Below are 15,720 nucleotides of genomic sequence, written 5' to 3'. Positions count from 1 at the left end.
TTGGAAAAGTGGGTTAAAAAAAGGGGTAAGAGACGAGGTGTTCATCTAAAACGGGTGGGTTTGTTACCTTCAGTGTTGGTGCTGCTGCTGCTGTATATATTTCGCAGGCTACCAACACGGTTTAGTTTCCAAGCTTTGCGTTTGGCTGCGTCCAGAGAGCAGAAGGGGAAGAGAAAAAAAAAAAGAGAATAAAAATAAAGAAAAAGGAGGACAAAATAAATGAAAAAGGGGAGAAAAGAAACATCAAAATAGCATGTGAAGTAAAATACAAGCACAAGCCTGTTAACACGTGAAGAGCTACACACAGAAAATGCACACAGGACTATACAGCCTCTCCAATCCATGGATGATACGGAAAGCCTCTTATCGAGAGTGATTTCTTAAGTCTCTACAACATGACGCGATTTGACAAGATTAAATGGATCTGCGATTGGAATAGACAAAAACAGACCACTAGAAATAAAGAAATGCAGGAAGTATTTGTACAGAGGATACACGACTAGACAAAACAGCTACTGTAAAATATAATTTAATTAGCAAGAAAACACAGCCAGACAAGAGCTCCTTTTCCTCCAAAAGCCAGTATTGATAACTTGATGCCTGCCGATCACCTTTAAAACACCTTTTTACACCATCACCTTTAAAAGTTGAGGTGATGATGTAATGGCCTTAAATCCTCATATCAACAAAGCATGTTATTTGCAGCATTGAGCTTAGAAGCATTACTTAATTATTTTGAAGAGTGTCAAGTAGACATTGATGCAATTGATGGTGGTCCTCCCTTCCTCCGCCAGGAAAATCTCTGCAAACCTGAAGTATTTATTTGAAAAGTAAAAAATCAAATCAAATCAAATCTATATTCTTTGTATAAAAGGCAACACCCTTGCTTTATTAGAATCACCCCAAACTTTGAGATTCTCTAAGTTTCCAGCTGCTGTTTTACAATTAGCAGAAAATACTGCTCAAAAGCACTCACTCCATTCCTGTGCTCATTAGGAGAGCACATTTTCACGTTCTTTAAAATCGACATGTTTTGCCTCAAGAGTGAATTCACAGCATGAGAAGTACGTTCAATCAACAATATGTTTAACCTGAGTTTCACCAGAGAGGAACCATATGAAACATCTGAGTACATCATGACACTGCGGGCACCTCGCAGTGACTAAAGTAACAGAGGTGTCCCCTATTCTTCACCCATGGACATCCCCACGCCTGAGGGAACCCCATATCTGCTGAAACTGGTATCTCTATAGGCTTTCCAGCCACCACATGAGCTTACCTAGTCAAGAAATAATGATGCAGCACTGCTTAGCATGCAACCACTTTGTAAAATGTGCTTTATAGGAGCAGAGAAGAAATCACTGGGGTTGGTGACAAGTGGAAGAACATGCAGATCTCCTTCTAAGCCACCTTTCTCAGCAGGCCACCCAGACCTCCTGCTCAGAGACAGTGGAGGACTCTGAGTTTGAGTGTGAGACTTCTCAAAAGGACAGCATCATTTACATTAATAACCAGTAATTTCCAAGATGTGTTTGAAAAGGGACGTGTCTTCCACTCCCACTCAGCTCACAGTCTGTTATGAAGAACATATCTTCTTAATGGAATATCTCAGGATATTCCAAATCTGGAGTACGACCATTCTCCCCCACCCCACAGAAGCTCCTCACCCTTTAGGATGACGTGAACATTGCAAAACACAGGATTTTAAATGTGATACATTTAAATTTTAAATGCGATACAAGAATTTAAAAATTTTCTTTCTATATTTATGAGAGACCTTTCTCAATGGCCCATGAAACTCAGACCAAACGGCTGCCTCCACAGAAAAGGAACAGTGATGTCAAGTCATCCCAATCTTTAACAGAAAGCTTGATTTTCAGCTAAAAAGCTAAGGCTGGCAGAGAACTGCCCGAACACCCTCGACTGTTAAGCTTTATAGTGTTTTAATAAATCCATCTGCAGGTTTAATGCTATATACTCAAAAGGAGGACTGGATGTCTGAGGGACATCCTTTAGAATGCATCTTGCTGAAATGAAATTAGGTAACATCTGGAAGCCTAAGTTAGATCTATGTAAAAATTAAAGTTCATCAAATCTAAAAAGATCTTCATTGGGTGCATCCTTCAACACAAAAAAAATCTTCCGTTTTAAGACCTCTTTAATAAGTCCCAGCACCTACATAGGCACAATTTCCCAGCAGAAAACGTGTTTTTCCTGGAAAACATTTACATATAAATAGGCAAAAGCGAGGTTTGGCACCCCTCAGAAAGGGAAGACGGTCTCCCGTACACAAAGACCCTTTCCCAGCCCCTTTCCATTTTTCACACTTTAATGGCACGTTAGAGCACGGCCGTCTGAGCAGGAAGTGAACTCGCAGCCTGCTTTTCTATTAACCTATTGATGAAATAATCCATTTTAATGTGTTAAGTGTCATGCCTTTTTCTTCTCTTTAAACAAATGGACTTTTTTGCAGCGATGCCGAGGTCCTGATACATCCGAGTGTGTCCTTTAGCATCGATTAGGCTCCAGCCTGCTTCCTCGAGGTACTCTGCTGTCTTTGAGGATTCGATAATATTATCAGCAGCAGGTTTGGACACTGTCAAGCACAGCCACCGTGGGGTGATTGATGCCCGTGCGAACGTCAGGGCCCAGCTTAGCCATCCTACCCTGCCTGCCTTCGAAATTACATACTGTCTACACGTTTGTGTTACCTACCGACGGGGCCTTGATGGGCACGGGAGGTCGTTATTTGCCTGGTTGGTCTTTGACTTATATCCCAGGATACTCAGTCCATCTGCTCCGGGTTCACTTCCAGGTTCAAAAGTTAATTCTACAAAAGCTCTCGTTGCCAACTCTGGATATATCAATCTATACATACATATGTAAACACACACAGAGCAGATATACGCTTACACAAACAAATAAAAACCCAACTAGTTTCCAACAAAAAGCTGTAAGGAATACTTACTTCTTTATTTAACAGCAAAGCTCCCTAATTAGAAAGATCTTTAAGGTAGACTGATTTGAAGTATTTTCTGGAAGCCTGTTTTCTTCAAAAAGCCACTAAGAAGCATCTCTAACTAGAGATACCCGAAAAACCCAGACCTCTCTCTCAAACATCAAATATCTGGAATGAAGTTCACTATTTCCCAGAAGACACCAGGTATTTAATTTAGCTTGTACCGAGGTGGCAAGTACTATTCTGCCTAGTATGTTGTGCTACCACAATCTGAATGATTAATATATTTTAATGATGTTTCAAGAAAATCTTCTATTAACTTTGACACCTGCCCCGATCTCTGGCTTCATTGCTGACAGAAAAACAACATCTCGCAGCAATCAAAGCAGTCCTCCTATCCCGACCACTGTGTAGACACAGCGTAGCAGCACAGTTTCTGCTCTTACCCAAGCTCATTAACTCCAGAAATTTAGATTGCCAAGATTAAACTCCTATCTTCACCGGGTGAATTAATTTGTGCATCTTAACACTCAATCTGGACCAGCACAAGAAGTCGCTATCCGTCACCCAACGGCACAGAGCTCAGCTTTTATCAACCCTGCAAAACAACGCCACAACCTTCGACTGGATACAAGCCATCATCCAGCTGTTCCTCCTGGTAGTGACTACGGGAAGAAATCACAACGCACCCGACCATGAAAGCTCTGACTCCCAGAGCCTGAGATGTGGGTTTTTTTTAAGATGAAGTGTTGAAGTGATTTCCTGAGTCCTTGCAAGAAAGCTGCTTTCTGTATCATCTATAATGGGATGTATTGCTCGTGTGGCACGTACCTACTAGGGTATCTTTTTCAGATGTACCAGTTAAGGACCTGGAATCCACCAGACTGATTTGTAAGGAGGAAAGAATGATGCACTTCTCTGCAACTGTGTCAAGTGTTACCACAGGCCGTACCTATACTAATTTTTTTATAGCAGGAGCTACTCCTCAGGTAGGACAGAGTTCAGCAATTGTTCAGTCCTACCAGAAAAAAATATTTAGCAACTAGCTGAAAATCTCCATAGGCTGTAAAACAACCACACACCATCTAAACAGACACGTCAGTTCAGCCCTAAGAAGTCGCACACCAACCTGAGGAGTGAATTTTCCCCTCTCAGTAATGCAGAAATTAGAAAATTGTTCCCTCCTTCCACCTAAACGACATCTGCAGTGCCTGGCAACGCTGCTGTACATTTAGAAACAAGTAATTCCTGGGTTTGCATACACCTGACAAACACACAGTTGCTTATTTAATCAAACTGCCTGGGCGTGATTATTTTCTTTAATGCTATCCTAAATTTCATCATAATTTTTATGGCAAATGAATGATGTGAGCAATGGCAAACTTTTGCTGTGGTAAAACTCTGCAGTTTCTGCATCCATGCGGGAGGACTTTGACTCCCTCCTCATCAAAGGGATCATCATGTGCATATAACCACAGCCTCTCCAGAAGCCCTTCCGTTTCCCTCCTTCACTCCTCCTACTTTACTTATCCAAGATGCTCTTGCAACTTCTTTATTTTTTAATCCCAGCTTTGTGTTTCAGGGATATTTGATATTCAGGGCAACTCCAGCTTTTAGAAAGTTCTTTGCTACCTCCCCATCTAAACGCTAAAAAACTCATCCAGCTCAGTCACATTGTGCAAGACAAAACACTTGCTATTGCTCATTCAGAAAAAAGATTTCCCAGGTGTTGTCTGTGACCTGCATTTTGCCTCAAGAGTTCACAGAAGCCCTGGCCAGGACAGGACACAGATGTGTCCTGGTGTCAGAAGTGTGGCCTTCGGCACCTGCAGACTCTGTACTGAACTAAAACCTAGGCGATGAAATACCCCAGGGTGAACACTTGTTCGAGCCACTTGCAAAAATATCTTTTTGCATAATACCTACCAGCAAACACAGCTTCTCTGGTTGCACACTCCTCACGTGCAGCTGGGAAGCAGACAGCCCTGCAAAGCAGCACCCCAGAACACATACGGCTACCTGGCATGACAGCTGATAAATATTTTTGGATGGACATGCTCTGTGTGAAATAGAGCTATCGTACCAGTGACCTGTTGTTTCGGAGGGGGTTGTGTTAGCCATGACTGCTATCAAGTTTTCTTGAGTATTTCTTGCGCAAAACATCACATGAAAGCCAGTTCAAACCGTCTGCACGTAACCCTCGTGCCGATTCCCCGAGCCCTGCTGAACAAAGCTCTGCCATTTCAGGCGCAGCAGCAAGGTGAACTCCTCACACGTATTGCTCCGCAAACATAACTCCATCTGAAGAGTCTTGAAACGGGGCAGGCTGTGTTTCCAGGAGCCGTAAATCCCTTCCCTTCGCCGCCGCACCTGCCGGCAGCGCCAAACGCCCCGCTGCCTCGTGCCATGCGGGCTCCAGCGACCAGCCCGTGGAGAGGGCGTTTTCTAAGACCATCAGGCAAAAGTGAATAATTACAAATGGCAGGCAAAGGAGCACTGCAGCTCACCAAAGCAATGCCCTGGGCATCTAGCTACCTAAAACCCGCTGATGGTGCACTCCTTCAGGAGTTGGGTTTCATTTGATAAACTCATCTTTCCAGAAAACAGGCTTCAAGATCTTCCAAGATCTCCAAGGTAAGCAAGGCTCCCACTCCTTGTTTGTTCTAAACAAACTTCTCTTGCTTGCTTGCTCTTAAAATATATTACTCCTACCGATCTGTCCTTTGTTTCATCAACCCCATGAGAACCATACGGCTTCCAGATCTGCGCCTGGGACTTTTAAAAACCGATACAAATTTGGAAAGGCCAGAAGTGTTTGCTGCTGGGGCTTTCCTTCAAACAACCTTTACAGTCTGCTTAAATCAAACACGACTTAAGACACTTGTGGTGGGATATGAAGAAATGCCACAGAGCGCAGGAGTCACGAAGGTCCTTGCCATGACCCTGTAGGTACTGACCCGACTCACTGCGCTTGGCCAGAGGCAATTCCACTCCATTCTTTCCATTTTCTAGGTCCTTATCTGTTATTTTTTCAGCTGTAACACACACTGAAGTGGAAGCCATACAGGTTATTTAATGGCCGTGCAAGACTTTGAACAGCCAAACACCACTGGAAGAGAGCGCTAAAAATTGAATCCAAATAGAAGACACTTACATCTAGTGGGAGATGATTACATGTTAGGTGTCTTCTATTACAATAAAATGGTGGCAGCAGCTTGCCGTTTGAGCTGAAGCTCTGGGAGGACATCCAGCTGCACCTGAAGAACAGGCAAGCCTCCATTTGCTGATGTTTTTCAGTCCTCCACTTTGTGAGCTGAACCGTACTCATTTAACATACATGCTGTATGCAAAATGGGCTTGCTTATATGTTTTAAACGTGTACATCTTAAAGTGAGATTAGGTACGTCGGTATACAAAGAAGAAAACTAGGCTTTGGTATAGCTGTTCACTAAGATCTGGAGTACCTGCAAATCAATTAAACTTAATCACTCCCAATTAGCACATATCTCTGTATTTGTTCAGGCAATAACTTTGCATCTGTGACCAAGCCCTTGCAGACAGAATTTCTGTGTTTGCTTTCTTTAATAGGGATGCTATTTATTCTGTGTTAATGAACCTACTTTTCCTGTCTAGTTTTGATTAGTTAGGTTTAGGTCACACACCATTATTTCTAAAAGCAATAGATGTTTTTAGAAAGCACACTTACTTACCCATGTGTGATCTGAGGATACATCTGTTTGATACCTGTGAAGTTCTCTAAGGGTGCTTTAAGATACTATACTCAACAAAACATCAGATTAACCCCCTTCAACTCACTCAAATTCAGTTCTTGATATACTTTGATAAGCAGAAATATGCTTTTATTCTTAGGAGAGTCTTAATATCTACCGTCTCACCCTAAAAATCTTCCTTCACTGCTGTGCTGAGAAACTACAGACGTGTTAATGTCACCTCTGGTCTCCATGTGACAGAGTTCTTTGTTGATTAGATAAATAGTTCTCAGATAGCTGATTAAAAAATGATGTAGCCGTTAGGTTGTGTGTCCAAGCCTTGTCAGCCATGTTGAATGTTAAAGTGTGCATGAATTACATCCCTGGAGTGTGCTGAACAGTGCTGATTAAATGAGGCACGCCACAGCCCTCAGCATCAATTATCAGAAATAATAGGATCTTTTCACCTACACTGGAGGAAGGGGGCTGGGGATGGAGTTAGCGTGCTACTCGCTTCTCAGAACATCTCATCATCATCTGCACAAAATAAATAACACCGTTCATCCACCTAAGGATGTATGTTTGTTTATTCTTCTTGTGCAACAATTAAAGACTGAGAAGACAGATAAGGAAAAACCTTCTCCCGTAGCATTGGCCAGGGGAACTTTTCCATAGAATACATGTGTAATATCTATCTAGAAAAACAGGGGTATATAAGATCTGTACGAGAGGCAAACTTGAGCGTCAGAGGGGTATTTAAGGATGAGCTGCAGGACCATCTAGTTGCCACCCCATGGGGAAAGGACTCTGCACTTCAGCCCTCCCCGTGCTCTTTTTCAACTCCTTCTGCATCACGGGCGGTTTCATCAGGGGCTGTAAAACTGCAGGCTGGGGATTCTTCTTCCTTGTTGGTCAGCACAAGAGCAACTGGCTCAACAAGACCACGCTCTTTCATAAGAGGACTGAAATTATTAAGATGCAACCCAGGAGATTCTTATACCATGTAACCTTGTTTCTGTGACTGTGAAGGGGCCTGACACTGTCTGTTTTACCTGGAAGCAGCAATAACAAAAATTCCTCAAATAAGGGTTTTAGGAAAAATGAAAAAAAAAAAAAAAGGAAAAAAAAAAGGACCCAGGCACATCTGAGATTTAGAAAGCAAAATAACCTAGATACATTGCGTTTCCAGATTTGACCAACACTACATTTTAAAAAAAAAGCCACAAAGAGCAAGGATCTCATAAATACATGTATTACTTTTCTATAATTCCTAATAAAAGCATACAGTGTATCTATTAAACCAGATTTCCAAATTATAACATCATTAAACACTTGAATGTGACTCTAAAGTTTCCAAACATTTCTGTTCAGTGCATGGGTGTTAATAGGACATATATCCCAACAATCAAAAAAACCCCAGAGCCAAAATAAGAGAGATTTAACCACTGCCAGTTATTCCATATGGTAACAGCCCTTAAAATACATCCTTTTTGGACACCAGAATGCTCAGAAAAACAAGCTGCTGAGCATCCAAGGAAATTACTAAAAGTGCTGAATTCCAGAAGTTGCACAGCCCAAACACAAGTAAAACTGTGTGCCTGATACAAAACCCCCACAAACTCCCCCCCCCCCCCCCAACCAGAATCCTGTCCAGTACTCTATTTCAAACGCACAAAGTACTCTAATACTTCAAATCACATTAATAGTTAATTATGTTTGGCTTAGATTCAACTTGGAACATTTCAAATGAAGGAAAAAAATGAAAACACATTCATACTTCTACTCGTGACAGGGAAAATAGTTAGTTTAATTAAACATTTCTAAAGAATGTTTTTAGTTCCCCCCTCTAAGATTTCTCCATTGAAACTTTTGCAGTAGGTAAAGGACCCACTAAACTATTTCAGTGCATTTCCAATACGCTATAAACATACAAGATTCAAATTGACAAAAGTAAATGTTAATTGGAAACATTTTTCTCAGTTTTTCATTATCTGAAGCAGAAAATTATGGGTCTTTTATACACACACAAAAATCCTTTTCAACCACCTAGAAAAATTGTCTTTTAATAAAAGCTTTAAATTATACTATCATATTTCAAAGGCAACGAACAGTTAAAGCAGCTAATCAAAGGTATAATTATTTAATGACTACTACTCATGCTATCTAACAGGGCCGTAATTGCTTGGCTGTGATCACTAGACCACCAGCTTCAATACTAGAAAACAAGTACTCTGCTTGTAGCATTTGATCGACCAATTTCTAAGGTTAGTTTCTCCAATCGGGTTGACTCCACAAGGCTAGCTGAGTTATTATGGAATTAAAAGAATCAGTTCGTCACCCTGCCTCCACTTCTTTGTACACATTCATAGTAAAAAAAAAACCAAAAAACCCAAAGCCAAACTGCAGGGGAAAACAAAATATTTCCCTGACAAAATGTGATTTGTCAAAATCATCATTGATTTCTTCACTTGTAATGCCACATCACAGTTTTCTGCATACCCCAGCTGACCCTACTCTAGTAATACAAATGCAAAAACCACGCAAAATGTGCTCATTGAAAACTGTATTTTTATCTTAATTGCATTTCAATATTTATTGTCCATATTAACCTACTCCAGACAGGTGGAGCAGTGCGTAAGTGGATCTTCTGGCTCTGTTCCGTTGTTTATATCATGTCTTTTACCACGGGAAATATGAGAAAAATAACCTAGCATCATCATGAATTAATTACTGGAGCCATCCCCAAGCTAAGCAAGTGTATGGTGCATGTTGGCTTATTTTTGGTTTAGTAACAAAGCACTAAAGGAAAAGCAGCTTATGTCATTATATCTCAGAATCAAATGCTAAATATGAACTACTGCTATTATACTTCCGTGGTACTAGATTTTTTTTTGCTGTTGTTACCCAATTAGATTTCATACAAGATACTGGACCCTCTGCATTTTCAAAGATATTTGAATTCCTATCCAATTAGCTAGTCAACATCCTGATTTCACGATTGGTCTCATGCTTGTAATTAGTATCATTGGAGCTCAAATGACACCACCACCTGGGATGCCACTCTCAAAATCACACAGGGTGAGGAAGGCACCCTTCTCAATTCTGCACCTAGCAGCCAAATATGACTCCGAGATGAAAGGGGATGCCAACTAAGACTTGGTTGCACCGCTGTACCTGGCTGGCATTACACTTGTAACAACAAACCCTGTTTAATGTGACAAACTGCTTGGGTTTTGAGATCCTTACTAGCAAAGCTACCGTAATGTAGTGAAAGTTGCACCACTGCTGAAAACAAGCCAATGTATTTTGAAGGAGAGCAGGAAAAAGCATCGCACGGGATGGCTGAAGAGGAAACGGAGCATGGAGGAAGCATCTGGGACACAAAGGAGTGGAAAATCAGAGGAGCAAGAGTGGGATATATGGGGGACGTATGTTATTTGCCATCAGCCTACCTTCTCTCTCCTGTTCAGACACGGTATTGACTCAGTGAAAAGAGACAATGCTTCCTTGCTTACCCCACGGAGAACCACTACTTTTACGGCATGATGGATTTATTCTGGTTTCGGACCATCAGTTTCATCTATGGATAGGGAGACGATAATCTTGCCCGTTATAGGCTGATAAACAAGGAGCATTTAAATCCATTAACCAAAGACGCATTGTTCTGTACCCTTCTCCCTCTGAACAAAAAGCAGCTGCATTTTGTTGATAGTGTGAGCAATTACTGTCAAGAAAACAGTTACAAAACGACAGAAAGAGCTGTTTCTGCTCAAAGGAGTTATAGTCTCACTGCTCACTTTTAAAAGATACAGTTAAGCGCAGGCATCTTGAAATTTCCCAAGTATATGGCCATTGTTTTTCCACAAAACTTCTTTCCCAATGTACATTAGGTGTCAGAGTGAAAATACTGCAAACTAAAATATACTATAATTAAGTACTATTGTTGGGCTGAATTAAAGCCAAAAGGAGCGTGTTTGTTTTCTCATGTGGTAGAAAGAAACACCACTTGTTTGAAGATAAGAAATATTTATGTTTGAGGTAGGATGGGAAGGTGCTCTCTGCACTACCAACGTGCTTCCCAGAGACTTCTGCCAAGGCATCTCAAAAGAAACAAACCAAAGCTGAGCTGGTACACAGGCAGCAGGGAACACCAATATTTGTGTAACGCTCACAGTACTCGCTTCCTTGAGATTTTGTGTAGACATAGATGACCAAGAGTTAGATTCTTCCAAGGACATGGGTGTACTGCTGACCTGGGATTTATTTCGTTCAGCATTTAATAAAATAATCTTAAAATGATAAAGGAGACTTCCCACTACCCTGGTGATTACCAAACGAGGCATACAAGTTATCTCTAGAAGTCTTTTAACACAGCACAAAGCTGGATTAGGCATTAGTCACTTTGTTAGTTCCAGCTTTTACTTATTCTGAAATTTAAAACAATTATAAAATTGAAATCAGAATTTGCATTACTGTCATCTCCCGTTTTTCTCATGTATATAATCCATACCATCCATGCTACTGTAAAAGGTAAGCTCGTGCTATTTAAATAGAAACCTGAATAAAAAGCACAGCTGCCTAGGATTTCACAAGCCGTTTCCTCTTCTGAGAAAGCAGTTGTTGTCCCTGTCAGCTCCCAAGGATCATTAGATAGCAAAACTGTAAGGCATAGGCAAGATAACTTCACTAGAGGATCCAAACCTTGCTCAACAACGCAAACCAGTTCAAGTCATGCAAAAGAACACCTTGTGCTACACCGTTTTAGAAATGGCTATCCATAAGGCATCTCAGAAATGGGCTCATTTGAAGTGTTTCCATCCTTTGCAACAATCCACCCCATGATCCAGGCTCATTAGCAGTTTGCCCTCCAGCATGGGAAGCAGTGACAGGCACATCTGAGGAACATGCACACACAAACCCCTTTTGTTTGTTCTTGGGGAATCACGTCCATATGTGAGCAGACACGGCACTGCTTTCCGCTAGAGCTATGTATAACATGAATTCTTTGTTAATTTTCATCACTTGTAAAAATAAGCATGAGCCAATCCGCCAGTGTTAGGCGTTTAATAGTTTAGCATGTTACTCTGCTTGTGGTGCAACCTCCCATGTTAGTACAGGGATTCCTCACTGGGGAAATTCTAGCTGGAGAGATTTATTGCGTCAAGGTCTTTTCCTACAAACTACTAAGCCGTCTGTAATGATCATTTCTCTATAAACCTGAATGCTCGTGCTAATACAGGAAGGTCACCATCTCCCCTTTTGCCTGAGCTTCTACATCAGTCTGCACCAACAGAGAAGACAACGTTCAGCTTCTGCCCCTGGCTTCATTCGAAAGCAGAGAGCCACGGATGCTGGGTCCTACATTGCACGGACAACAGCCTGAAGCACAGAGGGTTTCCTGGAGCTACGAATTGGGTAGAAGTTCCTACCTAGCAGCACACCCACACCACCTGTGCTTAAGCGTGCTAGCAGCAAATCTAATAATTTGCATTTTAGGACTCCATGAACCCTGCAAAATTAAATAGCTAGCTCAAAGCGGGCAATGGGACAAAGAAGCACGGACCCTTTCACAAGTAGTTTACGGATTAGCGAACTTCCCAAACTCACTGCTCAACCGATGACTGCTACAGTGACCTACAACACAGCCTGAAGTCCTCTGTGTCTTTGGGCAGGTAATCTTAACCCAGGTCTCTTCCTGGGGAGAAAGTAAGGATTAAGACTCTTCCAGTGGAAACAGAAAAAACCTTTCCAGTGCCAGATTCAACATTTTGTCTTTTCTCCATAGGTTGCATCTGGATTTTGAAGGGCTTCATATGCAGGAAGGTACCGTTGCCTATGTTTGTATGGGATGGGGCTCCTCAGATTTACTGAAAGATATTAATTTGCACCTAACCAGTGAAAAAATATCGTAAGTTGAAGACAATCTTGATGTGCTATTACCCAACATCTGTTTTGAACAAATCCAACAAGATCAGGGTTAACTTCTGACTCTGGCTGCTCCTTACATGAAGGTTATCGTTCCTGTGATCTTACTTTTTTCAAATGCTCTGGTTGCAGAAAATCCCTGGGGAGATGCTGTGATTAGCTTTAGAATGAAGAAGTTGGAAAAAGGAGGATGCAATTCTGTATTTGCATATTTTAAATACGGCGTGTTTTGTCAGGGCATACACAAACACCGCAGAGCTGTGTGATAAAACAAAACCAGAAGGCTCAACAAATTAAGAGACTCATGTCTAAGTTGCGCTGCCTTTCATCTTTCAGTAAAACACTGAGTAACAACTGCATCTTGCCTGGAAATATAAATATTAAATCTTGCATTTACATCAGATGCTAGTGTCAAAGGCTTCCTTACTAGCCAAAGCTCTGAGATGTTAACTACTAAATGGCTAAACGACAATGGCTGTTACTAATCGCTTATTGAATAATGAAAGTGACACAACTGATAAAAGGTTTCAATCCTGGAAAAAAATGATTTATAGTATTTCACTCTACTGGCACTGTTATTTGTATGACAAATGGTTGGACAGACACCAGTTAATCTCTGCACACCTCCAACTCTGATGTGGCAGCTTCAGCTGGAGCATCCAAATAATCAAGAACCGCTAACAATACAGCCACGCTGTTGTGAGGGGCTGAATGCTGGTATTTTATCAAGGCTGATCCCCAAATCAATTTACGCGATGGATTTTTTTTTTTTTCTCCTTTCGGTGGGGGGAGGGAGAGCATGGCGAGAAAGAGGAGGAGTACCATAAAAACGGGAAGCTGCAGCTCGCAGCTAGGTAGATCAGCCATGCTCCTCTAGCACAGAAATGAAATCATCAATACAACTAAGGCATTAATGATTTCAGAAAGCTCAGTATAGTTTATAGATTTTTCTTGATGGCAAAATCCAAACTGCAGCACCACACAGAGCTGTCAAGACTGTTATGTCGTAGCATAAGACCACATCACCTGCTGTGTACCACAAATCCCATTTTCCCCTCAGATGGGAGAGGGGGGATGTGGCTGCTTTTGAGGCAGTATGAGAAAGGATTCCCCTCCCACCCCGCCCCAAGCCTTGAGAAATGAATGAAGCTTTATATTTATAAGCAGTCCATCAACAGTAGCTTTATCTCATTGGTCGTATTGGTAGCATCCTACTTTCTGCAGAAGTCAAACCTATTTTATCAAGCCAGTCTTTAAAAAGCAGCAAACTCCTCAAGAGCGCTGAGCTTCCCAGAGTTCACCTTCTCTTGTGTTATTTTTCAACTCTGCACCCAAAATTTGTAATTTTTCTCATTAAAAAAAACCATGCCCACTTTTATTCAATGAAGAAAAACAGCCCAAGGAAAGAAAAAAACCAAAACAACCCGTGCAGCAGGAGAATAAAAACATTCTGATTTTGCTAATTGAAGAAAGTGATGGACCAAAGACTTTTACATTAATGCGATGCAGCCAGGCTGGTACGTACATCACTATAGCTCACACCTTGCAAACAATTTTAACTAAAACCCCAACACAACCCCATTAGATTTAAAAGCAGGTCCGCATACAGTAGCGGTCGTAAGAAAACTTACTTCCTTGTCTCATTGTGCTGTTAAAAAAGTTAAATTTTAAATAAACAGCGTATTACAATCCAAGTAAACCACAACAAAAAAAAGCTTTTACATGAATGCCAAAGGGTCAAGCGGTCCCATCAGATTTAAAGGTTACACAATACTTGAAGTGCCCATTTAGATTACAGCCTTCACAGTCAAGTTTTCACTCGGTTCTCCGCTATTTGCATATATAAGCTTTATTGCAGTGCAACCCTTTGCAAAACTGCAAGAATTTTTAGGCTGTAGAAGGCCGACGGTGATGTTTTTTATCACCTGTGCTCAACCCATGAAAGAAGAAAATTTTAACAAACAGATGCTGAGCTTCACACCAGGCAGATGCCAGCATGGTGAAAGTGAATCAGAAAGAGCGGCTGCTGCGATGGGTCTTCAAAGCGAAGAACGGCAGCTTGTTGTTGACATGATACAGCAAAGGAGGCCATTGGGAAGGACGCCAAGTGAAGGGTGACACAGGAAAAGTGACAAGCAATAGTTGTAGCAGCACCTGGACAGAACTGAATGGTACTGTATTCATCAAGGCCAGGAAAAAAGATGCTGCAGCAACTGAGGTGCAGAGAGAGGTCCGAGTCAAAAGGTGAAGCCCAGATCACGTACTTCAGCTGACACTCGAAGAGCTGAAGATGGCATTTTTCTCGGTCACAGTGACGTGGAAGGGACACAGGATTGGAGGTTTAGTAGTTGGTTAGCCACGCGAGGGGATGTGCACGCAGCTGTGAGTATAGAGAACATGAAGCCCCGCGCAGATGAAACTGCGTCAGCCACCGACAGACGAAAGCTCAGTGCTCAGTTTGCACGTGCACACATGAGAGTGTTCAGAGAAGGGAACCCGACAAAGCAGAAGTAGCAAGAAGAATTTCCTTCAGAAGGCCTCAAACATCCCCGAAGAGGTAAAAATCTTACAGGCTGCGCTCCCACTAACAGGAGGAATGAGGACGGGTATAAAGATGACTAACATAGTGGGAAGCACGGAATAAAATCACCCGTAATACTAAAGACATGTGGCTGAAAACAAAACCCAAGTCAACTCTTCTCTGTGTTTGGATGATGGATATCCATTTACAGCTGCTTCTTGTGACCCACTGGTTAGCTGTTTCAATCCTTTTAATTTAAACTACATTGACTACTTTTCTAGTGCTTGTACAACTTTTTCTTTAAGTTCACATTAGCAGGCAGGACTAACTCCATACATCTGCTCTCAAAAGGTATTTGTGATAATGTATCATTAAAAATTGCTCAGCTTTTTATCACTTGACAATCTCCCGTAAGGAATTTAGACAACTCTGTTGCTCCGTCAATGGAAATTATTTTCTGATCATACCACCTATCAGCCTTCCCGCTATTTTGCCCACAATCAATATGAGGCTAAATAACACAGAGATTCTTCAGGATCCCTTCCCTCTTTTCAGCTACAAGGATAATACCCATTTTTTCTTTCCCCAGTTCTCTGAAACATTCC

The 15,720-nt window shown here is 41.5% G+C and overlaps 1 protein-coding gene across 10 annotated transcripts in view; it reads right to left on the bottom strand.

Moving 5' to 3' along the window:
- Positions 1–15,720, bottom strand: part of AGAP1 (ArfGAP with GTPase domain, ankyrin repeat and PH domain 1) — a 393,739-nt gene that overhangs the window by 55,326 nt on the left and 322,693 nt on the right. For 6 of the 10 annotated variants that reach the window (XM_080399845.1, XM_080399846.1, XM_080399843.1 and 3 more), the window contains one exon: positions 68–145. The exons of the other annotated variants lie outside the window; for them this stretch is intronic. In XM_080399845.1, the coding sequence (XP_080255971.1) occupies positions 68–145 (78 nt within the window). The remainder of the gene's footprint in view (positions 1–67; positions 146–15,720) is intronic. 10 annotated transcript variants of the gene reach the window in all.

This window comes from Falco punctatus (genome assembly GCF_963210335.1).
Source record: "Falco punctatus genome assembly, chromosome: 8".
NCBI classification, from domain to species: Eukaryota; Metazoa; Chordata; class Aves; order Falconiformes; family Falconidae; genus Falco; species Falco punctatus.
The sequence above is the reverse complement of the archived record's forward strand: the minus strand, read 5'-3'. Positions and strand labels throughout refer to the sequence as shown.